A 26,521-nucleotide genomic window follows, 5' to 3' on the forward strand; every position below is an offset into this window, starting at 1 on the left:
CTATCATGTTTTTTGTTCAACCCAGCACCAAAGTGTGGAATCGACCATAGGTAGCCCACATGCCATCATAGTACCTTAGGTGCATGTGTTTAAATCAGAGACTTGAATGACTACCCAGAACCAGCTATGCTTTCAGAGTCCTCCGGCTCAGTCTAAGGCTGTCTGACCATGGAAGAGTGTCCCCCACAGTTGTCTTTTCCTGGTTAAAGAGCTAAGTCTCACCTAGATGAACCAATTCAATATCAGACAGCCACTAGAAGTGGTACAGTAGACTCCAAATGCTCCCATGGTAATGCGGTCCTCTCTTGCTCCTTCCTGAAGTAACTTTATATTGCAGGGTAGTGTGAAGGGTGTCTCAATGAAACTCTGGAAATGTGTCCTATTTTTTGCTTTAATACATCCTGATGAATCTAAACTCCTTCAAGTAGTTAGATAATCCCCTTGTCAGCGTGCAAATGACTTTCCTTGTACTGTTCTCTCCAGTGGACTCATTCTCTTATCTTAGGTGTCTTAACAGTTATGGGCACTAGCAAGTCTTTCCAAAGCCCTGGGTTCGATTCCAAGTACACATGACAGCTCACAACCATCAATAATTCTGGTTCCAGGGGATCTAGCACCCTTGTCTGATCTCCACGGACACTATGTATGCATGTGGTACACTGACATACATGCAAGTAAAATATCCATACACATTAAAATTGTTTTAGAATCTTGAGGCCCCTTTATAAATCTGTTTCAGATTGCCTTTACAGTTTGCCTCCCACTTTTATACTTCCAAGAGTTTCTGCTGCATCCAGACTGAAACAGACGCTGCCTTACCTGTGCTCAGTATACTCTGAAACCCCCTTTCTGCTCTCTGGACCCAGTTCTAGCCATCCCTGCCATCTGAGGATTTCCTGGTCCTTGTTGCACATCAGTTTTGTCACTCTGGCTGTAACACTCATTCTGTTGGCTTGGTCAATCCACACACTCTGATAGCTGAAGATTTGTACTCTAAAAGAGTGAACGTTGGAAATACTGGGGACAGGTAGATGAAGCTTATTGGCTCTAATCATATTTCCAGTGAATTTAGATAAGAGATGTCAACTATATAAGGAACTATTTCTTCTTCTGGCAATGAAGACAACAAAATTTTATGTAGTGACAGCTTATGAGGAATATCCAGTTGTTTTTGGCACATGCTTATTATACCACGGAATAGCTGCTCACCTGTCTAACCTGTGAGTGCTGACCTTGGCACCTGCTAAAATGCTGTCTGGATATTCTTCCCTTGAGTTAGGTTTGTGGAATTGGAAGCTGGGATTTCAAAGATTGGAATTCCAATTGGGTTCCCGTGAATGAGCCATACATGAAAGCAAAACACTGGGGTCACATGTCTGAACCCAGTCCTTTTCTTGTTAGCCATGTGTTATTGACCCAAATGTTGGAGTGGACTAAGGCAAAGCCATCAGTGTTCCCTTGGGACAAAGCCAGCAGGGTTTATATTTTCATAAATGTAGTATACTGCATTTCTTAGTATGCGTGGCTCAAAACTGTCTCATGTGCTCTGAGGAAGAAGTGTAACCACTGCTGTGCTACTTGGTATATATGAAGAAAGAGGACCATTAAAAATATAAAGGACTGTCCAAACAGAGTGGTGCCCCAAATAACGCTTATGTGGTCCCCCAAAGTAACACTACATGGGCACCCCCAAATAACTGATGAAGTACCTGGCAGTTACACCTTGGTCTCAGCCAAATCCCAGAGTGTTATTAAGTATTGTCAATACCCAGTGATGTTTTATTCTCTCTCCTTCTCCCTCTCCTACTCCCCAGAGCCTCTGAAAGCCACCATCAGTCCCAGGAAGGTTAAAAGCAGCGTGGGCAGCCAGGTCTCCTTGTCCTGCAGTGTGACGGGAAATGAGGACCAGGAACTCTCCTGGTACCGAAATGGTGAAATCCTCAATCCTGGGAAAAACGTGAGGATCACAGGGCTGAACCACGCAAACCTTATAATGGATCACATGGTCAAGAGTGACGGGGGTGCCTACCAGTGCTTTGTGCGCAACGACAAGCTGTCTGCTCAAGACTATGTCCAGGTGGTCCTTGAAGGTCAGTGGCAGCATTGGAGAGTGCACCCCAAACAGAAGCCAGTGGAGCGTGGGATGGGGAGAGGGTCGTGCAACACCACTCCTAGGGGAAGACCGGCCACACACCTTTCTTTCTGTCCATTAACTCTGACCTCACTATATCAAACAAGGGGGAGACAGTGTTCTGATGAGGGTGATGGCGCAGTGTTGAGTGAGAAGTGTGACCTGGAAGATGAACGCTTCCCACTCAATGTTTGAAGTTACTTGTCGAAAGATCAACATTTGAAACTAGAGCCTTGGGTCAACTGTTGCCAATTTGTTATCCTTCAGATGCATAGTTTTAGTAACACCTTGTTTGGGGCCTGAGAGATGCATAAATAGCATGTTTGTTTAGGGTCTACCTGATCAGTACATTGTGTAGTGTTTAGTGGCATTTCTGGCCTCAACACTTTTTTTTTTTTTTTTGGTTTTTCAAGACAGGGTTTCTCTGTGGTTTTGGAGCCTGTCCTGGAACTAGCTCTTGTAGACCAGGCTGGTCTCGAACTCACAGAGATCCGCCTGCCTCTGCCTCCCAAGTGCTGGGATTAAAGGCGTGCGCCACCACCGCCCAGCTTGGCCTCAATACTTTTGATTCAGATAGTTCCTCCTTCAAGTTGTGACCACACACACACACACACAAACACTTGTTTTCAGATACAGACAAATCTTCCCTGAGCTGTGAGGCATGGACAGGACTATCCCGCACTTGAGAAGAAGTTAATGTCAGTAATGTCAATTTCAGTAGGATGTTTGTTTGAAAATATGACCTCTGGTTGGTGACATTGTCTGTAGCCTGGTCAGTACATCCCCAGATTTAATTGTGAGGAATTGCCTTGGGGTAGAATAACATGGGCTCTGTTTGCTTTTCTTAATTGGTTACTGAGTTCTTCAAGCTCATCCATCATCTAGGGAATGGAGCTGTGACAGGTGACATTTAAGCTTGGTATATATTTATCACCTCACAATTGAAATGGCTCCTGTCTATGTACTTGTGTGTCTTGATGGGAATTATAACATTAGCTATCATTTAAAATCCATCCATGATCAATTGGTGAAAGTGATGAAATTATTTTTCTATAGCCCAAGGATAGAATAAGTAAAACTCATTATCACATGTGAGTAAGTTTAAATCTGTCTGATGCTGAGAGAAAGGTTCCATTATTGTACCTTTAACCTTAGCTACTTTGTAGAAGTCAGCAAGCTTAGCAATGACGATCTGAGCATCACTGCCGACAGTGAGGTTTATGATGCAGAGGTGAAATGACTTGAAGGCACAGCCCTTGTGTTAAATGCCTGACACACTTCACACATAATAATTAAGAACAAAAAGTAATCAATTTGCTTGGAGTTGGAACTGCCAGTCAGGATGCACCCTGGTCCTCCCAAAGTCACTATTTTTATCTTCTCTGATAAAGAAAAAGAAGAGATTATCTGTCCAGGACCTGTTACCTTGGTAACTGTCTCAAGTAACTAAGAAAACCTAAAGAGCATATTGATCATCCACCATGATATCAAAAGGGTTCCCGTTATCAGAGTGACAGCTAAGCAGATTACAAAGATGCCCAGGTTCCACTGGGAAAATGTCTGCCTTCATCTTCACAAAGCCATCACTCTAATAGAAGGTGGGTGTGGGGCTCAGAGAACTCTCCCCAACTTATTTATCTCATGTCAGTTTCCTTTGAGGATGAGAGGATTCATTTCATTTTCCTCTTTTTGAAAAGGTGATAGTGCTAATGTCACAAAAGAAAGAATGCATATCTAGAACCTGAGAGTGCTTGACAGCATCCTCTCGGGAGCCCCCATGGTTCCCACTGTAAGAAGTAGATTAAGATAAAGTTATAATAATCTCAGCATACAGTGGACTCTCCATGACTGTGAATGGAGCCTTCGCCAGGAGGCTGAGATTCCTGGAACCTGTAAGGGTGGGTTTGTTGTTGAACCAGAATAACTAGAGAACACAACAAAAATAAGAGATAAGCTGTTCACATTCTAGGAGTGAAGAAGTAGCAACTATAAAGCCAGCTTTTGTGTCCATGAAAATGGCACTTAGAACGGGCAAACGACATGTAGAAAAGCGAGAAGACTCCAGAGCAAACGAAATGATGGACTGGTTGCTGGGAGGAAGAGACAGGGACAGTATCATGGCTGAATCAACTCAATATTTTTTTAAGGACACCTCTCAGTCCAGTGGTGCTGAAACTAGAAGGAAAGCAAAGTGCCAAAGCCTACAGAGCTAAGAGGGACTAGGCAGCCACACATGAGGAGTGGGGCAGAGAATACAGGAAGGAAGATACCAAAGGAAAACTCCCAAATCATCACATAAGCCACCTTAGAAAACTTGGTAAACACATGTACCGCAATGTGGATGGGAATCAAATTCTATAGCTTAAAAACACTAGAGACATTAAAAAGAAAGCAACACAAGTTGACAAACAAAAGCAAACAATAGAAAAAGACTTAGGGATACCTAATGTGTTAGGATTAGTGGACAAGGAATGTCAGTCCATTAATTGAAATATATTTGGTGATTTAAAGCACAACGTAAAGTCTATAAAGAATAAACACCTAAGATAAACCAGCACTTGGAAGGCTGAGGCAGGAAGATCATGAGTTTTGGACTGCGTTGGCTACATAGTGAGACCTTATCTGTCTGTCTGTCTGTCTGTCTGTCTGTCTGTCTGTCTATCTATCTATCATCTATCTATCTATCTTCTATCTAATGAATTTAAAATTGATATGGAAAATTGGGGATCTTGTAATAAGTTGATTTACAATGTAAACATAAGAGGTGGAAGGACTAAAAGCTGCACAAGCATGGAAAGAGAGCCAAGCTGGAGGATTCCTCCCTTCTGCTTTTGAAGCCCCACTGTGGAGCATGTGATCTCGAGATGTGTCTACCCACGGGTAGCCAGTTGAACTTCACAAGGATATAGGATGTTCAACGGGTAAAGGAAATCTTGTCAACAGCTAGCAACAGCCTGTGAATAAGTGTATCTTAAAGTGAGTAAGGAACTCAACAATGTTCAGGGCTTACATAAAATTAATTTGATATACATTTTAAACTTGAATGTATAATTTTAAATCATAAAGGAATATAGAATTGTGTCCTCATTTTGAGACAGAACACAGAAATGCTAAAGACAAAAGTATAAAGGGAACCACCTGGAAGAAAGTGTTTTAGAGACACACACGTGCAGGTATTCGGTACATTGTGTGTACACTAGTACATGTACACAAGCCCCGTGGAAGCTGATGTTTCCCTAGAGCAGGGCCCATTGGGAAGGTACTGGCCAACCACTCATCTTTCTCCCAAGCAATAAACAATTTACTTGGTAACAGTTTGCCATATGTATGTGCCACTTCCTTTCTTGTTTTGTCTCCCTGCAGACGGAACTCCCAAAATCATTTCTGCCTTTAGCGAGAAAGTGGTGAGCCCCGCAGAGCCGGTGTCCCTCGTGTGCAATGTGAAGGGAACGCCCTTGCCCACGGTCACCTGGACCCTGGACGATGACCCCATCCTCAAGGGCAGTGGCCACCGCATCAGCCAAATGATCACATCTGAGGGGAACGTGGTCAGCTACCTGAACATCTCCAGCTCCCAGGTCCGGGACGGGGGCGTCTACCGCTGCACCGCCAACAACTCGGCCGGAGTCGTCCTGTACCAGGCTCGAATAAACGTAAGAGGTGCTTGTCAAATCAGCTCCTCGAACAAACACACACGACTCATTGTAGCGGGGATGGGTGCTGCATGCTCCGGGCTGAGCCTTGCAATGCGGATGGAGGAGCCGTCCCTCCTTCTCCCTGCCCTCTCCTCAGGAATGGCGCTGGTCGGCCGGTGTTGAAAATGGCATTTTGGTCTCTGTAGTCAGCTTGTCTACTTTCTGTCCTCTTCCACCTATCCACTTGATCTTTCCTTTTCTGGTTTATGCTCTGCATGCCCTTTCCTCTTTCCTTTTCTCCTGTCTCATGACATCCATGGTAAGCCTTTCATCCACAGTACCTAACTCACATCCATAGCAGCGGCATAACCTCCATCTTCATGATCCACCTGACAGAGTCGATCGATCGCTGTCAGCACTTACACCAGAAGAGCTGGCCGTGAAGTGTAGACTAGTTACCTTTTATTAGTTTAACTGTCTTTTATCTTATAATTCAAAATATTTTCATAGAAGTAGCTGATGAAAAGATTTTAGCATTCATTGACTCATTTTGAGAATTGTAAAAGGAAAAAAAAATCTTTTTAGTAGAAAATGCCAAATGCCAAAAAACTGAGACAAAAAAAAAAAAGGTGTGCTTACATAAAAATAATTGGTTTTCACCAAAGGAAAGGTGTACCCATTTCCTTCCATGACATGTGCCCTTAAATTATTTTCAAGAGTTTCCTTGTGTCTCTCCAGGGCCTGCAAGCATCAGACCGATGAAAAACATCACTGCAATAGCAGGGCGGGACACATACATCCACTGCCGCGTGATTGGCTACCCATATTACTCCATCAAGTGGTACAAGAACGCTAATCTGCTTCCTTTCAACCACCGCCAGGTGGCATTTGAGAACAACGGGACTCTGAAACTCTCAGATGTACAGAAAGAAGTGGACGAGGGGGAGTACACCTGTAATGTGCTGGTACAGCCACAGCTCTCCACGAGCCAGAGTGTCCACGTGACTGTGAAAGGTAACCCCGCCCCCAACCTGTCCCACGCAGCTCCTTTCCAAGTCTGGCTCTTGGGATGGGGCTATCTCAGAATCTGGGTAGAGTTGGGGAGTCATGAAGACTGATAGATGGGAGGTGTGTTAAATGTTGTCTGTATGATCCTGGATCCTCACGGGACTTGAACTTGGTGCCATTTTCTCTGAAGCTGAGTTTGTGGCTTTAATGTTTCCAGAAGACATATTATTGACTTGGCTTTCTAGTTTTCTATCAGATCAGTTATAGACTATGTAGCTTTCTTCCTCAGAAGACACCATCAGCAAGCTCTGTAGATCCCAATAACAAAAGACTCTTTTATGGTGGGCAAAGACTCATCTTGAGTGGGCAAAGTCTCATCTTGATTGGGCAAAAGAGAAGGACCAAGCATCCCTATGGCTCATGTGGGGACCCATGGCTAACAGCTCCCCAGACATTCTTTCCAATTAAATTGGCCATTACATCATGTCATATACATGGCTTCCAACACTTAGGATAATCTCTGAAGTTTCTGCAATACCATCTCAAAGTCCTCTGCCCACAACAAGTAATGAAATATCAGATCCACCAAGGACACACAGCAGATGCTTGGGGAGCCACTCATTTTCCTCCCAAGTCACCCCAGCCAAACATAAAATGAAGGTTTTGCATCAATGTAAATGCCTTCCATGCGATACACCATGAGGAAGGTCCTGATGTGTTTTCAAACAGCTTGCATATGGTATGAGCACTCTCCAGCCATGCTGAGCTGCCTCCCTGAACTATCAGACTTCTCCAAGGTACTAGGAGACATTACCTGCCTGTCTCTCTGTGTGGGCACGGCTGCTGTCACAGGGCAGTGGATGAGACTCTGGGGCCTCGGCATCAACTATGGCAGGGCACTGGAGCACAACAGTGATCACCAAAGGTCTTCCAGTGGCAAAAATTCGTAGATTTCATATGGATGTTCCAAAACTCCTTTTATTCAAAGCATATTAGATTTACTTTTATTCTAAGAAACATCTGTAAACGCATGCACTCACACAAAATGATCCATTGTAAAAATATGGTATATGCTGTATATTAGACACTTGTACTTAAGTATTTTGAATCTTTATTAAATTGTTTCATGCCTTATTTTTTCAAAAATAATTATAAATTCTTAATAAAACAGAGTGGCACTAAATGAAAGCAAGGCCCTCTTCTGGGGTTGGGCAATCCTTCCTCACTTAGGAAGCATCTGAGCCATACTGGGCCCCTTCCCTGAGCAGCGATGTGATAGTGACTGAAACATGAGCTTTCCTTTGAGGGCTTTTCCCTGCAGGAGAGGCAGTCATCAGACGTGCACAAAAGACAGAACACATAAGCCATAAAGCACCTGAGCGTGTGCATGACTGCGCAGAAAATTAAGCCTCTGCAGTGGTATAAGTGTACGTTGCCATGGAGATATGGGAGCCACATCACTGAATGTTTTCAGTTCGCTGTCTTAAGATACATCACACCCTTGGATGAGTGTTTCACCCACATGCCATGTCCTGATTGGATCAACATTTGCAGATGGCTGGCTCACTGAGATTAGAGGCTCTTTTAAATATTAACACAATTCGTTGCACAACATCAAAATATCAAATTACTACTATCACACGAACTCAAAGGCACTGGGACTTGGGTTTTGTTATTTGTGACATAATCAGCTGTGATTCTAGGAGTTGATAGCCTCCCACCTCTCTCTTCCAACAGAGTCTACCAAATACACAAGTCTGCCTGGCTAGCATTTTAGGGAGCCATTCTAGCAGAAAACAGTTGGAATTTCATGAGCAGAGCAGCTAGTGGCTTGAACTCCCACAGGCCACAGTGCTTTCCTTATAGATAACTGTCTGCTCACACTACTTTGGTCTCTGGCCATTATTTCTCCCATCAAGCAATCAAATAAAACCAACTGAGACCCAGAAACAGAACCCTCGGGGTGCGTGGCGGGAAACCCTTGATGATCACTGCTCTGCTCCAGTGCCCTGCCATAGTTGATGCTGAGGCCCCAAGGTCTCATCCACTACCCTGTGATATACAGCAGTAATGCGAATGCCCACACAGAGACACAGGCAGATAATATCTCTGCATTGTAATGGAAGAAACTTTCTTTTTGTGATCTCCTTGCATGTGCGCAGATTCCCCAGAAATCTCTAAGCTACATTTGAAAATATTTAATATAGCTTAAAATGTAGTTAGCTACAAATTACCCATTCTGTAGTTAAATCCTAATGATTGGTTATAATGAAGGATACAACAAATGAACTTGTGTCTGCCCTTACCATTGGTGTGCTATTAAGATTTGTTCCGTCAAGAGCACCTGATGGAAGCATGACCATTTAGATATAAATTGATGCAAATATTTTGATACTAAATTTTGGAGACATAAATTTAAGCAAGAGACTGTAGTTTGATTAATAAAAACCCAGAGACATATTGGGGTTCAACTTGAAGGTCAGAAAAGTAAAACTGGCTCTTACCTCTACCTCAGTCTGAAATGGTGATCCTGCCTTCAGGAATCTCAGAATGAGACTGTGTCTGAAGCTTGTCTCCTCCCATCTTATATTTCTTTCTACTGCTGGGATTAAAGGCATGCACCACTACCGTCTGGTTTCTATGGCATACTAGTGAAGCTACTGGGATTAAAGATGTGTGTCACCACTGCCTGGTCTGTAAGGCTGATTAGTGTGGCTGCTTTATTCTCTGATCTTCAGGCAAGTTTTATTTATTAAAATACAAATGAAATATCATTACAAGGTACAATTGAATAATTAACTGATGGAGGAAGGTCATTGGTTAAAAAATAAAGAAACTGCTTAGCCCTCATAGGTTAGAACATAGGTGGGTGGAGTAAACAGAACAGAATGCTGGGAGGAAGAGGAAGTGAGCTCAGACTCGATAGCTCTCCTCTCTGGGGCAGATGCAATGAATCTCCAACCCAGGATGGACGTAGGCTAGAATCTTTCTGGTAAGCACACCTTGGGGTGCTACACACATTATTAGAAATGGGCTAGTCCAGATGCGAGAGTTAGCTGAGAAGAGGCTAGATATAATGGGCCAAGCAGTGTTTAAAAGAATACAGTTTGTGTGTTGTTATTTCGGGGCATAAGCTAGCCAGGCAACCAGGAGCTGGGGTGGCAGGAACACAGCCCACAGCTCCCACTACAATCTCTTTCTCTCTCTCTCTCTCTCTCTCTCTCTCTCTCTCTCTCTCTCTCTCTCTCTCTCTCACACACACACACACACACACACAACTGTAAGTGGATGTTTTTCTGTCCCAACTGCCTGGTTCCAGATAAACACATAGAGACTTATATTAATTACAAATCCTTGATCACTGGCTCAGGCTTATTACTAACTAGCTCTTACATTTAAATTAACCTATTTCTATTTATGCATTGCCACATGGCTTGTTGCTTTACCTGTCCTCTGCTTCATAGGCAGCTGGAATGTTTCTCTCCTGACTCCACCTTTTTTCTTCTGTAATTCTCATTTTGTCTTTCCTGCCTAAATTCCTGCCCTGCTACTGGCCTATCAGCTTTTTACTAACCAGTGAGAGTAATGCATATTCATAGTGTAGAAAAGGATTGTTCCATAGCACACCACATACTTGAAAATATTTTAGAAATTTCCCCAAAGCAAACCATGAGTGTATGCTTGCTAAGAATTGTCCAAGTTTCATGTGAATGTTGTGTGTACACACCTCACAAAAGCTTCACACTCTGCCTCAGGTGCCATCTCTTTGTAGAACTTTCTTGTCATTATTCCTTAAACAAGAATATATAGCAACTGCCCTATACTTGGGTATTATGGGTTATCTAGAAATGACGGAGGGTCTACAGAGGATAAGAGCCAGTATGAGACCATTTCACAGAAGAGATTGAAGCACTCTTAGGTCTTTGGAACCAAGGGATTCAGAGGGACATTGTGGGTAACATTGGTGTTCTAGAATCCAGCGTGTAGACTGAAATGCATCACCCAGTAGACAATGTGTGTTGCCATGGCCAGGATGTGACAAACCAAGTCATCCCTCATGCAGGCTGACAAACTGCTTAGCTCCTTGGTCACGCTTACGTGGAGACCTGTCAATCATCTGAGGTCCAAGTCTGACCTTGACTGTGACATTTACATTGACCCTTTTAATTCCGTACATCAGTGTGCTCTCCTCCACCTCCTTAGGGGAACTACAGGATCCCAAATCAAATTGTACTCTCATGGTTTATAGTTGGAGCTCCTGATGCTGTCAGCTTTTCTAGCTGTTTGCTGTTGCTGAACTGAGCAAGTTCAAGCCTGACCAAATGCCAGCATGGCATGGGGAGGGGAGCGCAAAATTCCACCATTAGCTAAGAGTTACTGGCAATTGGTAGCTGCTGAGAGAGCTTGCTTTAAGATTGTAGCCTCTGGTGAGTTCACTATGGTCCAGTGTAAGACCACACATTCAAGAGTACAGTGAGGACACTAAGAGAGACTTACATAGATTTAATCTACATGGGAATTAGAAAGTAGAAAAAGACAAGATCTCCTGAGAAAATTGGGAGCATGGGGACCTTGGGGGAGGGTTGAAGTGGGGAGAGGAGAGGCAGGGAGAGGAGCAGAGAAAAATGTAGAGCTCAATAAAAAGCAATAAAAAAGAATGTATGGGCAGCACAAATTGGAGCTGATGGACAATTTTTAAAAGGGGAGGACAAAGTTGGGTGTTTAGGGACTATTGGTGAATCATCAGGAATTGGGGAAGGGGCAAGTATAATCAAAACACATGGTAGAAATTCTCAGAGAAATAAGAAACAATTAGGTGGTGACAATTGTTAGTTATTCTCAAATGGGAGGTGGAGATAAGGAGATACCTCATATTTACTGGCCATTCACCTTAGCCTGCTTGTCTAGATCCAGGATGGTAAGAGAACCTTTCGCAAAAGAAAACAATGTGGATATCACCTGAGGGAAGATAACCAAGGTTATCCTCTGCTCTTTATACACACACACACACACACACACACACACACACACATACACACATATATATGTCTCTCTCTCTCTCTGTCTCTCTCTCTCTATATATATATATATATACACATATATATACACACATGTACCTGTGCACACACATGAACAGACAAACATATACACATATAAACACAAACATAGACACATGCATACAAACACACAGGCATACACATAATTATACACACAAACACATGCAGACACACAGATATACAAAGGCACACAGAGAGACATACAGAAATACTTACACACAGAGACAGACAGACCCACAAACATTAAGACATACAAAAAGATTCACTCATACAAACTGTCTCTCACAAACACACAAAACCCTGAATATCTAATTATATATGCAGATGTGCACTTGCATGCTGTGTGTGTTCATATATGTAGCCACGTGTCCACACGTGTGCCAATGCATGTGGATTTAAGTGATATTAGGAGAAAGTAATACTTTCCAGTATATATCTTTTTAAAAATAATAATCATGTCCTTTCGGCTTATTTTACTGCATATGTCTGGATATTTTTGGGGGGAGATATCGCTCAACAACTGATTCAGCTGATTCAATCTGTTCATTATCGATCGTGGCTGAGGCTAAGCAGTTCTGGAATATGTTGAACACACTTAGCGGTATGGTTGTGCTGACTCCCAGTGCACAAGCAGAAGGGAAAGTCAGGACCCCCCATCATTTCATCTTATGCAGTATTTTATGTAACCATATCTCAAAGCATTTTCCCTCCGTGCGTCAGAGCCTCCCTGAACTTGAACACTGCCTGACTGAGTGTTCTAATTGCTGTAGACCAATGGTGCCAAGAAAGCTAATTGGCTGCTAGATTAAAAAAAGTGTCACCTTCTATTTATATTGATATAAAACTTCATAGTTTACAAAACACTTTCCTATGTGTCATCTTAATTAATGCTCACAGTGCCTCTGTCATGGAGTTGAAGCATAATCAGAGAATCAGAAGAAAGGAGGGGAGGCATCTGGTAGCGTAGTCAAGGCTGTCAACTCCAGATACCCCAGCTACATCTTTCAGCTTGTGCTGCATGAGGAGTCAAGGTCAGAGCAAGGAACCATGAAGCCAAAGGGTCTGTGAAGAAGCTACCATGAAAGCCAAGAATATTATTTTCTAAAAACGTAGAGCCTGGCTGCGGCAGGAAAATGAGGCTGTGAGTCAAAGTCCAGCCTGGTTTATAGAACAAGTCCCTGTTTCAAATCAACAACAACAGAAATTAGGGCAAATCAATACGAAGATCCAATCTGAGATGACAGGAGAGAGGGAATTCAAGTGGAGACATGAGTAGTGGGTATGTAGATCAGCGTGGAAAAGTATTTGCTGTGCATGCATGAGAACCTGAGTTTGACTCCACAGCACCCACATAAATATCTTGGCATGGGTGCATATACCAGTAATATAACCTCATGTTGTAGGGTAGGACAGGAGGATCACTGGGTCTTGCTGCCTGTCCACATAGCTCCAGTTCGCTGAAAGACATTCCCTCCAGGGAATAAGGTAGAGAATGATATAGTTAATGCGACATGACATCTTCTGGTGTTCGAACATACACCCCCCACACACACGTGCACTCACGCACGCACACACACACACACATTCACCATCACCAACAGTCCTGAGCCTGGCATGGTAGTGTATTCTTATAATCACGACTCTCAGGAGAGAGGAGAAGCAGGATTTAGAGTTCAAGGCCAGCCTGGGCCATGTAACAAGATAGTGCTGAGGGTGAATCTTCAACTTTCATCTCTGTGGGCAGCTGGGATGCCGCCTTCCAATGATGTCATTTTTCAAGACCTTCTCACAGCTGTGGTCATGGGGCCCAGGCCTACAGAAACACCCTTGGCAGAAGGCCCTCAAGATCTCTCACAGTTGCTCATTGGCTGTCCTACCCTGAATGTCATCGATTGCTATAAGTGTCCAGACTCTGGGCTCAAACTCCCCTCCCGTTGATGGCTGCTGCATGCTTCTGTTCTTTAGATAGATTCTGCTATCTCTAGTTGTGAGAGAGACGTGTGGTATCTTATATAGAAAGCATAGCATTGTCAGAGTATTTTCTCTTTCAGTCTCCTGTTTACAAAGGTCATTTGTATGTGGTGGAAAAATCTTATCTGTTAAGTGTTTACATTGATTTTCCAGCAGATTCTTAGGGAATGCATAGTTTCTGTTACAGTAAATACAGAAGAAACAATGAGAAATGGCAACATAAAGGTTACATATTAAATGAATGACCTGTGGTAACTTACTGTTAACAAACAGGGATTTAGATTCACCTTTAAATCAGTACTTTGATGGGATCTCAGAAGACTGATGGGATGGGATTGTCAAATTCCCTCTTTCTAACCCCTCAGTGAAGGATCCCGTGTGTTTGAATAAATGGCTACAGTCTTCGGCGCCTGTGAGGTCTGCTCAGAGCATCCTTCATAGACCTGTTTTGGTCTATATAGGATGTCGGAGCTGAGCACCCTGGGGCTTCTAGGCTCCGTCTGCTGCACTCCAGGTCCTCTATGTCTCTCTACATGACTATGCATATCAATGATGTCTCCCCTGCTGGTATAGCCTCCCCTTCTTCTGGGACCAGTTTTCCTATGCAGTGCAGCCTTCAGCAGCTCTGCGCTCTCTCCATGGAAGTCAGCTAAGTCCCCGTATGAAGCAGGGAGCCTGTATGTTCCTGAGAGGCCATCTCTAATGCTGCAGGGATCAGCTGTGCTGTGTGCTGCAGAGCTCAGCAGCTCTCTTCCTTTGTGAGGATACACTCAAAGAAATGAAGCCCTCTGGGCATTTACTGATGTCTCAGAGGAACAGGAGACAGCCACCTCCAACATGAAGGATGGGTCTCCTTGTTGGAAGGCATAGCCAGCTGTGAACTTGTGAACAAAGTCCCTGACAGTGCTGGCCACTGGGATTTTTGTTTGGTTTTGTCAGCTTTGTGTGTGGGTCACCCTGTTGCCATCTACCCTATCTTGTTTTCTTTTTACTTGTCTTGAAAAATGACAGTAACATTGGTATAACTCTTCACACACATGCACATAAACCACACACACACCCTTACACACACCACACGTATACATGCGTGCGCGCACACACATATGCATGCACACAGGCACGTGCACATACACACATTAAATTGTAGGAAATGTTTAAGGAAAACTCTGTGACTTATTCACATACGCAGGCAAATACATATTAAAAATGCAGAGACTAATCAGGTCCTCATGGTCCCAACTCTCTGGAATTTATGCTATTGTGGGTATCCTGTAGATATGTCTTGTGTAGTATCCCCAGAAATTTAGGAACATGAGTCGAGTTCATAGGTCACAGAGTTTATCTGGTTTTGATCAGTCTCTATATCCCTGTGTGGGTTTCTGCTGCTGCCCACTGTTGAGTGAGGGCCTTTCCCCATATCCCAGCCAGGGCCGCTCTCACTGCCTTTTGGTTGTTAAAGACAGAGCTGGTGTAAATACGATACTTTAATTTGGTTTTCTCCTCCATTACCTAGGTTGACTAGGAATATCTTCTATTTTCACAGTTTCACTAAGTGCTTATTTTGTATGTGTGCATTAGAAGTCCATCTAAGAGCTAGGAGAAAGCTCAATTCATAAATTGCTTGCCTTTCAAGCATGAGGATTTTTTTCTCCATTCCAAAAACCCATGAAAACAACAACAAACAAGCAACAAGCAAAAAATTAAAACAAACAAAAACAATAAGAGATGGATACGGTGGCACAGTCTTGTCATCCTAACTGGGGATCACAGATCCCTGAGGCTCAGTGGTCATCCAGACTAGCCTAATTCGCAAGCCTCAGACCAGTGAGAGACTCCAGATCAACTAATAAGGAATGACATCTGAGCTGTCCTTCACAGATGATTGCACAAACACACACCCGGACCAACACACACAGGAAGTATATCTAAACAAACACAAAATTCCTCCCAACCCATCAGACAGGGCTTTTCCGTGTAAATGAGCAAACCATGATGGTGTTTTATTTCCCCTGTACCATGGGATCTGGTGGCCTTTCTCACCATTGTGAAGATGCAGGACAACAGAGACGAATCAGAACAGTGATGTAGCCTCCGAAGGGAGCTAGACTTCCTTCCCACCCATAGTGACTCGCTCACTTCATTATACACACTCTTGTGGTGTAAGCAATATTGTATTTAATAAAAATGCTATGCGTTTCAATGTAATCTGATCGCTGCTCTAAGAATGCCTTCATCAACAAGCATGAGAGTGCTTTGAGAGTCATTCATGCTCTCCAATCTCCCATGGGGCATCTAGGTGACAGTATTCTGGCCGTCCCACTTTTCTTGCTATGCATCTTGGGATTTCTTTGTAGGGTGGAGCTGCCCTTTCTCTGAGAACATTTGACTGTCTTTAATCTCCAGAGACCGCACAGCATATTGCCATCTTCTTTACATCTCACTTGCTAAAAAATCCAACAGTTCCTACTTCTCCTTACTTCAATTCTATAGTGTGTCTTAAGAACTTTTGAAACTTCTAAAATGTTTTAAGTATATTTCTCCCGTTGGAATTTTTTTAAAAGGAAATTGGGGGAGATGCGCTACTTTCCTGACCTGCAGTACATGTCCTGCTGATGGCTTTTTAGTTCTTCCCCGCTTTGTTAGCTGGGAACAGGCACCAGCTTGAGCATTAGCTGACATCAGTCTTCATAAAAGTTTATGGTTTATTACATACTAGTGTTAGCTATTTAAATACTGGTTCATTACATGTATTATAGATAAAGGTGGTGTTTCAGTTCTTACTGAACTCAGAGAAGCTAAGTAAAAACAGACAAATAAACACAAAACGCAGGTCATTTATTTTTTAAGGGTAATGAGAAACAGTCTGGAGCACTTTAAAACTGTGTCTCCCTCCCCAGCATCCTTCCCTCCTTTTCTGTTCCTAAGAAAGCTAGCAAGATGTTGCTTGATTGGGTAATAGGGTCAAACTGAAAGAGACATTGCCCACTTGGCAATTCTTTTCTAATCATAGTACAAAATGAGTCAGACAACACAGGCAGAAGAGTGCAGCATCCACAAGCAGCATTACAGGCAGACCTGGAAGGTTACTAATGAAGTATATATGTTCTCTTTTATATATAGCATCCTCCTGTAGACAGATTCTCCAGGAAAACAGCTTTTAGAGCAGTGTTTCCCTCAAAGAACTTAACTACATCCCGAAATTTCTCTAAATACACCTCCAAGTCCCACTGAGTTAGCTCATGACTACCTTTTGAGGAAAGCAGGCATTTTTAACACCTTTGACTTTACATGGTTCAGACTGTTGAAGTGTGCCAAGATGCGACGTTAAGGAAATCCTGCTACTGAACCCTGAGGGGCATCAGCACCATGCTTCAGGAAGCCTTGTCCCTCCCCCAGCCTTCCCCACAGCAGGCAGAACTTCAGGAGGCCCTGCTGGCTCTCACTGTCCTTGTTTAGTTTTCTAGGTCAACATTGGAGTGTCGTTTAATATCAGTTCATCCTGGAGCCGAAGGGCAGCTCAGAGTGAAAGGCCAAACACACAGCCAAGATTTGTCAATGCGTTTCAGTCTGACCTCTGAGTTCTTTTAGGTGCAACATTCTTCTTTTTGTTTTCATTTCACATCCAAAATCTGGGCCTGGTGTCTTTCTCCTGGAGCAGGGGCAGACCCCACTCACAGCCTAATGCACTGTAAGCCCACTCTGGTCAGAGGACAGGGGAGTGAATTTCATGAGAGCAAGGCCGTGTGTGGACACGATTTCCCCCACGGATGGGAAGAATCAGGAGTGAGATGCTATGCATGTCTGCTCCTATTTATGTCTTGATTATGATATCTCAGACGTGTGTGCCTCATTCTCTATCTGAAGTCATTCTTAAGTACTTCAGGATGGTCCACTCAGACTATAAAATCTTATCTGAAATCATCACTAAGGATTTTCTTTCAAAAATTATTATGCAATTAAAGTGTGTAAGATATTTATTCCATAAGATGTGGGAAATAAAAAGAGAGAAAACAGATCTATCTCCTGTCATCCTGGGTGATTCTACATAAATCACTAAACCACATAAGCCAAAACCATGATGCGTTTCACAGTAGCTTCCAAACCACAGGTCCTGCAGAGAGCAGAGGGCTCAGCTGTGTCCCGTGTTCCACATCCTACTGAGTCCGTATTCTATAGGAGGAGAGATTTAAAGCATGTGGAGTCTCTGTGAACAGTCTGGGGCTGGTATTCTTGGCTGTGAGCCCAGCGGGTCAGCAGCCTCATGCTGTTCGCTGTGTTGGAGCTGTAGTCAGCACATGCATGGCCAGTGGCCAGTGAGATGTCTGGGCAAGGCCTGAGTAGGTTTCATGAGGGTATAGCTATTCAGGTGGTGTGTTGTTGGGACTGAACTCTGATAGAGTGTTCACAGGAATTGCCTTCCTATAATGTACAGGGATGTTAAAGGAAGGGTGCTCAGGAAATTGTCCATTTGATAAACTGATCGCCACACAAGAGTTAGGATCTGAGTTCAGACCGTTAAAACTTGGCATCGTAACAGACACCCATAATCCCAGAACTGAAGAGGGAGAGATGCAAAGACCCCTGGGTCTTGCTACCCAGCCTGTCTAGATGACTTAGTAAGCTCCAGGATTAGTGAGAGACCCTATCTCAAGAGAATTAAAGTGGAGAATGATTGAAGAAAACACTTCTTCAGATACGCATGTACTTTAACTACTCATATATGTACACACACATAGACACATGCACACATATGACACACACTCAAAATACACACAAAAAAGAAAACATTCTGAAGAATGACAAGAAGTAACAGTGTGTAAAACAGGGAAAAAAGTAGGAAGAAGGGGACTGAGAAAAGAGGTGTCCATATATATGTGTGTGTGTGTGTATCTCCTAGGAGATTTGAGAGGCAAAGGTCTTTGTGCATTCAGTTCAGTGGCACAGAACAATGGTGTTAGGACAATGGGTGAGGGTGACAGGTGGATCTCAGGACTCAGTGGCCAGTCACTCTAGCCAAATGGTAACTCCTTGGTTTACTGAGAGACACTGTTTCAAAATTAATGTAGAGAAGTCATCAAACAATGTCATCCCAATATCAGTATCTGGCCCCATATATGTTCATAATCATGAGCACACCCACCCTCCACACCACTCCCCAAACCCTGAATTGAGATAACATTGCTAATTATCAAAGGTTGACTGGCATTCAACCCATGATCTTTCATTAATGTTCTAGACTCCTTTTTAAACAGAATACGGTTTTAATTTCTGGGAGTAAAAACAGAAATGGATCAACTTTATTTCACATCCCTAGTATGAGTTTAGAAGGAATAAGAGCAGAAGCTGGCATTTGCAATAGTAGAAGGCTCTCAGTCCCCGCCTTCCTAAATACACAAACCCGGTAATGGGTGACATTTAACCGTTATTTACATACTTCTTGCAGAAAGGTTATGTCAAAACCCAGTGCGTATCACACTCAGAAGCCCCACTCCTGTAATATTGCCAGCTTTTGCTGTCAACAGGATTTGGGCACTTTGCTTCATTTAAGAGGGTGTTCTGAACTGGGCGAGGAGTTGACATATCCTGATCATGTGGTTGAGCCCTCTAAAGGTTGTGGAAAGAGGATGTGGGGTGATGGTGGTGAGTTTTATTATTGTAACTGATTATTAATGTTATTGGTACGTGGTTCAATTTGGCAGTTAGGTTTTAGACCTCACCAAGGCAAGGCCTCTGTGCTGGGCCCTTGTTGGAATGTTTAGCATTTTGTAGTCGATAATCTAACTGAAGCAAGAGGTAGCTAGCAGCAATGAGGTGATGTGGCTAGTTAACTGGCCCAGGCGTTTAATCTGCTTTCAAGAGGGGGCCCATTCTAAAACAGCGATGACCGGCACAGGATCAGATAGCAAATCTGACTTTCCCCTGACTCATTGCTTATTGTACCATACACGTTTGTATGTTAACTATTTTGGCAGTTTAAAATCATATGTTCAGAGTAGTGGCTTATGTCCTGAGTGGCATGCATGAATGAGGTTGTTGGCATTGGTTTTCAGGGATATACATACATATGTACATACCTACCTACATATATACATACATATAATTTATTTATTGTATTATATGAATGTTTCTTCATGTATGTGTGTGTATGCGCGCGCGCACACACACACACCGCTGAGGTTACAAGTGCACATAAAGCCATGTCTGACTGTTTATGAGGATAATGGGGATTAGAACTGGATTCTTCATATCTGAACAGAAAGTAGTCTTACCTTCTGAGAAATCGCCCATCTTGGATTTCATGTGGATTTAAATGCCACTCCGTCTGTACCCAATTCTTTCTGTCTACTGTTGGGAAATAGTATGCATGTGAGGTTCTTCTGTCTTACAACTCTCCATGCATAAGGTATAGCTCACAATTGTTCAACACAATTATCTATATCTACACTTTAAACTTGTTTTGTCATTAATAGTTATGTAAAGAGGCCTTCTGTAGGCCGAGGAGATGTCTCAGTTAAGTGCCTGTCTTACAAGCACAGGAACGTGGGTTCCATCCCTGTTACCTACACGAAACAGGCCAGGTGTGGTGATGACACACTTCTAAGCCCAGCACTAGGGAGGTAGAGACAGGAGGGTCCACGAGGCCCTCTAGCCAAGCAGCCCGACATATTTGGTAAGCTCCACACCAAATAGGGACCCTTCTGAGGAACAATAGTCTGGGTTGCTCTCCTGCCAGTGTGCATACACGCTCTCATAAGAACACACACACACACACACACACACCTTTCCATGTTTGTCTCGATGGATAGAAAATAAGCACATATATGTTTTTATCTCTGTTAAAATTCCTAGGGAAATTTAATTCTTTAGATGTGGTTTTGTTGCTTGTCCTCTTAAAGGCACAGGAACTGAATCAAGCACTTAAAATTCACGGAGACGCTGCCCCTGGTTGTTGAATCACTATCATGAGTGATTAATAACTTGGGGCTTTGGTTGTCATTTATAGATAGGGAAACCAAGGCCTAGGGACTGGTTAAATGCAGATCTTAAGTAGCTGGATGGGCAGCTATGAAGCCTAGTTCCAAAGCTCTTACCTTAGAGAACGGATCTTCTATTCTGACGGCAAGCACCAAGCTAGCAAGAGGGACCAGTGTTTGCCTAAATATGATGACCACCGGGGTTCTGTGTGACCAGAGATGAATAGTGCAATCCTCTATATTGCAAAGCATTAAAATCCATTCACTATCAATACTGTCTGTGCACATAGTAAAAAGAGGTAAAAAAGGACAATATCCTTGTCCAACTGGTATTTCCCCCAGCCCATTGCTGCTGTGAACTAACACATCTCATCTGCCCGTTCATGTCTATAGCACCACAGAGAATATCCTCCTGGGGCCCTTCCCCTTAGCTCAAATCAACTCTTCATAGACCCAAAGCTGTGACTCCACCTTGAGAAACTGTAATGCTCTGGACATCGGCTGTGCTTATTGGTTCCTTAGCTGTTTTTGTTTCTAAATCTTTCTGGTTAAGATGAAACTCAAGCCTCCTAAAGACTAGACCGTCTAGCTCTGGGCTGTGTGGAAATTCTGAGTTCCGGCTGGCAGCTGTTTCTGAGAGAATGTGGTAGCAACAGTAATAATGTCAAGTCCCCAAGTACCCATGACCCTGCTGTGTTGCTGTTTGCTGCCTACATCTTCATGAATACTGCACTTGGCAGTGAACCATATGCTATGTTTATTGCTGGGCTCATGGCATACAGTGGTAGCCACGCACATGCCAGGTGCCCGCTGAACAACATTTCATGAAATGAATGAATTATTACGTACCTGTTCTCTACTTAGTTTTCTCAGCTGTGTTCCTGACGTCCCCCTTGAGTTGATAGTAGAGCTGAATCCATAGTGGATTAATGAACAGACACTATGGATATCAGCTTGCTGTTTGCTTCCCCTTCTGTCAATTCATCTGGCATGGTGTCTTTTTACCACAGTCATTTTGAGCTTTAGAACCTTAGTTTATAGCATATGTTATTTTCAAGCCCTCAGAATGGAATGTTTCTCTTTCCCTTAAAAAAATAGAATATTTTTTCCTTTAAAAAAAGGTACATGCAAAAATACAATAATAACTAGCAGCAATACAGGCTCCAACCTCAGCCAGATGGAAATGGCTTGAGCCCTCCTGAAAAGACCAACTCGTTCCAAGTCAAAGGGCAAAGCACCTTGTTGGAGGCTCCATTTCCCAGGCTGCAGGGAGCTTATGGATGGTATATTAATAACCTGCCCATCCCGAAGGTTCCAACGTGGTTCCTTTGGCTCTATTTTGACTAGACTATGATTTAAAGAGTCTCCTAGGTCATCAAAGAAGGTGACAAGGAAACATGGTCTTGAGGCAAGAAGACAAAGAACAGTTTATGAAGGGATCAAATTAAGAAAGAAACATCTAGAATGTTAGGTGACTCTCTGACTGGCCAGACTGGCAGCATAACCTATTCCAACAGCACAGATGCCTGGCATGGGTCCATTCATGAGTTGAAATGCTCTCCAGAGAAAATGCAAACTGTAATGGGTGTAGAACACCCCCACTACCTACGATAAGTAGCTGCAATGTGTGGCTGTTACTAGTTAGTCATGTAAATGAGCTTGAGAATTAACACTGGAATCCATGGTCTTGTTTGCCACTTAGTACCAGTGGTAGCAAATCAAGAAAGCAAGAACCTCTGTCTCATGCCACATGTAAAAACAGACACACCAGACACACAGCCCTCTCAAGGGCTTCACACTGAAGAGCAGTTCAAATGTTGTCTTATTGAATGGAATAATGAATCATATTTTTTGAATGACAAAGGAGCCTTGGTTTGCATTAAGCATGCTGAGAAATTTGAGTGACAGAGTATACTTGCCAGCCTCCTATAGTCTTCTATAAGTCTATAGCTTATAGACTCCTGGTTTGTACATGTGGGTCACTGCACATTCTCTGGCAAGTGGCTTAAGATTGAGTAATATATCAGGCACTCATTATTGTCTTCCCTCGGTTACTTTTTTTTTTTCTAGTTCCACCTTTCATCCAACCTTTTGAGTTCCCAAGATTCTCCATCGGGCAAAGGGTCTTCATCCCGTGTGTGGTTGTCTCCGGGGACTTACCCATCACCATCACCTGGCAGAAGGATGGACGGCCAATCCCGGCAAGCCTCGGGGTGACCATTGACAACATCGACTTCACCAGCTCCCTGAGGATCTCCAATCTCTCCCTGATGCACAATGGGAATTACACCTGCATCGCCCGGAACGAGGCAGCGGCCGTGGAACACCAGAGTCAGCTGATTGTGAGAGGTGGGTGAAGCGAGGCAGCCCACGCAGCGGGGTCCGATGGCGGCGTGTCTCGAAATAGTGTGAAAAGGATCAGGAACAGGAGTTCTCTATCTCCCACTTAAATAAAGAAAAGCACAGTTACAGAAATCAATAATGAGTTCCTCTGAATTCTGAAACAAAATTATATTTGTCTAATCTCTAATATGTCCAATAAAATGGCTTAGGAACATGTACAAGGGAAAGCTATGGAATTTGATGAAGCAGGGCTTCCACTGAACACATAAGGTTTTAAGGAAAAAAGTTTGTTAGCCCTGACTTTATTATGTTTATTTTGTATAAGACTTTTAATCATATACCTTATCATGTGGATTCATAGCTGTTGAAATGAACATTTACAGGACTGGAGAGATGAGTTAACAGTTCAGAGTGTGTACTGTGCTTGCAGAAGACCTAGTTCTGGGACCAGCACTGGACCAGTAGCTCACAACCACAATTGTAACTCCAGCTCTAGGAGACTGAGAACTCTGGCCGCTCATGGCACCTGCACTTCCAGATTCCCCCAACCACAACCCCCACCCCTGCCCCACACACATACTTAAAAGTAACATAAATCTTTTAAAAATAACATTGACTAATACTGTATATCACAGCTTTTCTAAAGAGCTACAGCATGGTAAAGATTCTGTAGATGGGACCCTCTTTGCTCCTCACTTCTCTGTAGTGTTAAATACATCATTCTTTGGGGGAAGCTTTTGAGATGGTTTAAATTAAGATTACTGTCATAGTATCTATGGTCAACAAATAAAACAGGATAGTGTATAGAGAACACTGGGAGTGATTTCAATCCTGCAAAGATATGCTGGTTTTGCTTCAAATCTTTGCTGCAGACACCAGAGCCTCATGATGGTTCATGCTCCAAGTGTGGCATAGTAGTAGTTATCCACCGACATGTCAAGCACAGATGTGATGTGATTTCATTCTCTAAGGGTGTAATCATCATGCACATTGAGAAGGTAGCTATGAAGGAGTGATGCTGATTGTTTGGTCTTTTAAATCCCCAAATATTGGCATCTCTGTAGTAAAGGGAAGCAGCAGGCTGCGTTCCAGGCACCCGAAATAATTACATGGAAACTGTATTCATTTAAACACTGCCTAGCCCATTATATCTAGCCTCTTATTGGCTAACTCTCACATATTAGTTTAACCCATCTCCATTAATGTGTATTGCCACTTGACTATAGCTTACTGGCATGAGTCTAACCAGCATCCAACTCAGAGAGGAGAGCCATGGCGTCTGCCTGACTCTGCTTTTCTTTCTCCCAGCATTCTGTTCAGTCTACTCCACCTATCTAAATTTTGCCTATCAAAAAGCCAAGGCAGTTTCTTTATTTGACCAATGCAAGCAACTCATAGAAAGAAGACCCTCTACACCACGTCTCCATGCAGTTATTATCTCCAGGACCATCAACAGTGGTCTTCCTTGAGAAGAGGGTCCCTGTCCTTCCTCAGTCTGGAGCTGTGTCTTCTCACACATCTCCTTTACTGACAGGAACAAATGTTTTTCTTAATCCTCATCAACAGAGACCAGAGAGTGCTGTGCACCTGGAAGTTGTGGTAAGAAGACAAGTTCACATATTTGGAAAACAAATAAAGCAAAACCAAACCAAAACACTCTTGTAATGAATAATCAGGACACTAGATCCTCATTTAGAATTAAACAAAAGATACCCATGACTATGGGAATTAGGAAACTTCTTCCCTTTCCCTTAACTTTAAAAAAGATAAATAAAAATAGGAACCTCCTTTTGTCTCAGTTTCCCAATTTTTCCTCCAAGCAGAATTACCATTGTTTGTGAAGGGCATTACAGTGCCTTGACTATCTTCAGTATAATCTACTCTGAAGGATTGAGGTCAGGAAAATACAAACAGTAGATTTTTTTAGAAAGAGCATGCTAGGATTATTATTATTATTATTTATTACTATTATTACTTGAGAAACAGTAACTGGCATCATTTTGGCCAAGAATAATGTCAGCTGAACTAAAATCGGCCTCACTCTTCAAGTGACAGAGTAGATTTTAATCTCATTAGTCATGAACTTGTTAAAAAATTAGCTTCTGTCACGTGTACAGTGTCAGCAGGTGGGTGACAGAGCTATGGGGATAGAATGTGCTTCACTGTGACTTAAAAAGTTAGAGAGAGCAAGGTGTCATAGGACAGAATCTCACATTGACTGCACCATGGAACCCCAAGAACATTTGAGATCACATGTGTGTGATTTCTGGTCCTAAGTCAGATTCATCAAATGCTCATTTTTGAAAATAGATCTATCTCCCTTCCCTGTAGGAAATTATTAACTTTTTCTCCAAAATCACTGATAAGTGATTCTCAGATTTTGTCAAAGTTTACAATGTCCCAGGGAGTTATAAATGTCTGGCTTTCAGATTATAGACTGGGCTAAGGAATCAGACAACCTAGAGGTGGACCAGGTCTTGACCACTCATGACCATTCATTGGTCTTACAGTGGGCTCTGACATGTCCTGTATTGGTACCCTGGGTTTTGACCACGTGGTTATTTCACAAGTCTACTCTTTTCCCTTCATGCCCAGAGTCTCTGACCAGGGTGGCAACATCAACTGGCTTATCTTTCTATTTTTTTAATAGTTCTTTCAGAATTTTGAGCCATGTGGTTTGGTCTTAGCCACCTCTTCCCAACTCATCCCATGTCCACCTGCCCCTCTTCTCTACCCACCCAATTGTGTCTTTTTTCTTTAACACCCATCAATTTCAATTTGTGCTGTCCATATACTCTAGGAAGTGTGGCCTTCTTCTAGACTGTGGTCAGCTTTCAAGGAGTTACATTCTTAAGGTAAATTGACTGCTCCTCTTTTAATAGTTATCAATTGCTAACAACTTCTCAGCTACAAGTAGAACTTCATGTCCATCTTCCCACTCAATGCTATTTTTTTTGATTCTGGTTTGAGCTACATGGGTCTTGTTCAGGCTGTCACAATCACTGTCAGTTAATATGTGCAGTTTCCCTGTGGTATTCAGAGGATATTGTTTCCTTATTTTCACCTACTTCCTCTGGCTCTTAGTGTCTTTTTGCACCCCCTCTCCATTTCATAATTATCCTTAGCCTTGGGAGAAAGGTATATTATATAGATAGGGTTGAGAAGTCTTCAGTTTCTTATTCTATGAACCTTGATCAGTTGTGGGTCTCTATGTTAATCATCATACACTGCAAATAGATTAACACAGAGACCCACAACTGGTCACACTTCTCTGGTGAGTGCTGAGAGATGCACATATCTATGGCTATGATGATAAGTCATTAGAAATTGGTTTAATATCATGTCCATTTCTAACCCAATAATGATGCAGGTATGGTTTTCATCTTGTGGGGTAAGACTTAA

General features: G+C 42.8%; 1 protein-coding gene across 1 annotated transcript in view; it reads left to right on the forward strand.

Moving 5' to 3' along the window:
* Window positions 1–26,521, forward strand: part of Dscam (DS cell adhesion molecule) — a 544,090-nt gene that overhangs the window by 312,234 nt on the left and 205,335 nt on the right. Inside the window, exons 7-10 of the mRNA XM_057763777.1 lie at window positions 1,815–2,090; window positions 5,495–5,791; window positions 6,505–6,780; window positions 22,847–23,125. Coding sequence (XP_057619760.1) covers window positions 1,815–2,090; window positions 5,495–5,791; window positions 6,505–6,780; window positions 22,847–23,125 — 1,128 coding nt within the window. The remainder of the gene's footprint in view (window positions 1–1,814; window positions 2,091–5,494; window positions 5,792–6,504; window positions 6,781–22,846; window positions 23,126–26,521) is intronic.

Source organism: Chionomys nivalis, chromosome 3, assembly GCF_950005125.1.
Source record: "Chionomys nivalis chromosome 3, mChiNiv1.1, whole genome shotgun sequence".
Lineage (NCBI taxonomy): Eukaryota > Metazoa > Chordata > Mammalia > Rodentia > Cricetidae > Chionomys > Chionomys nivalis.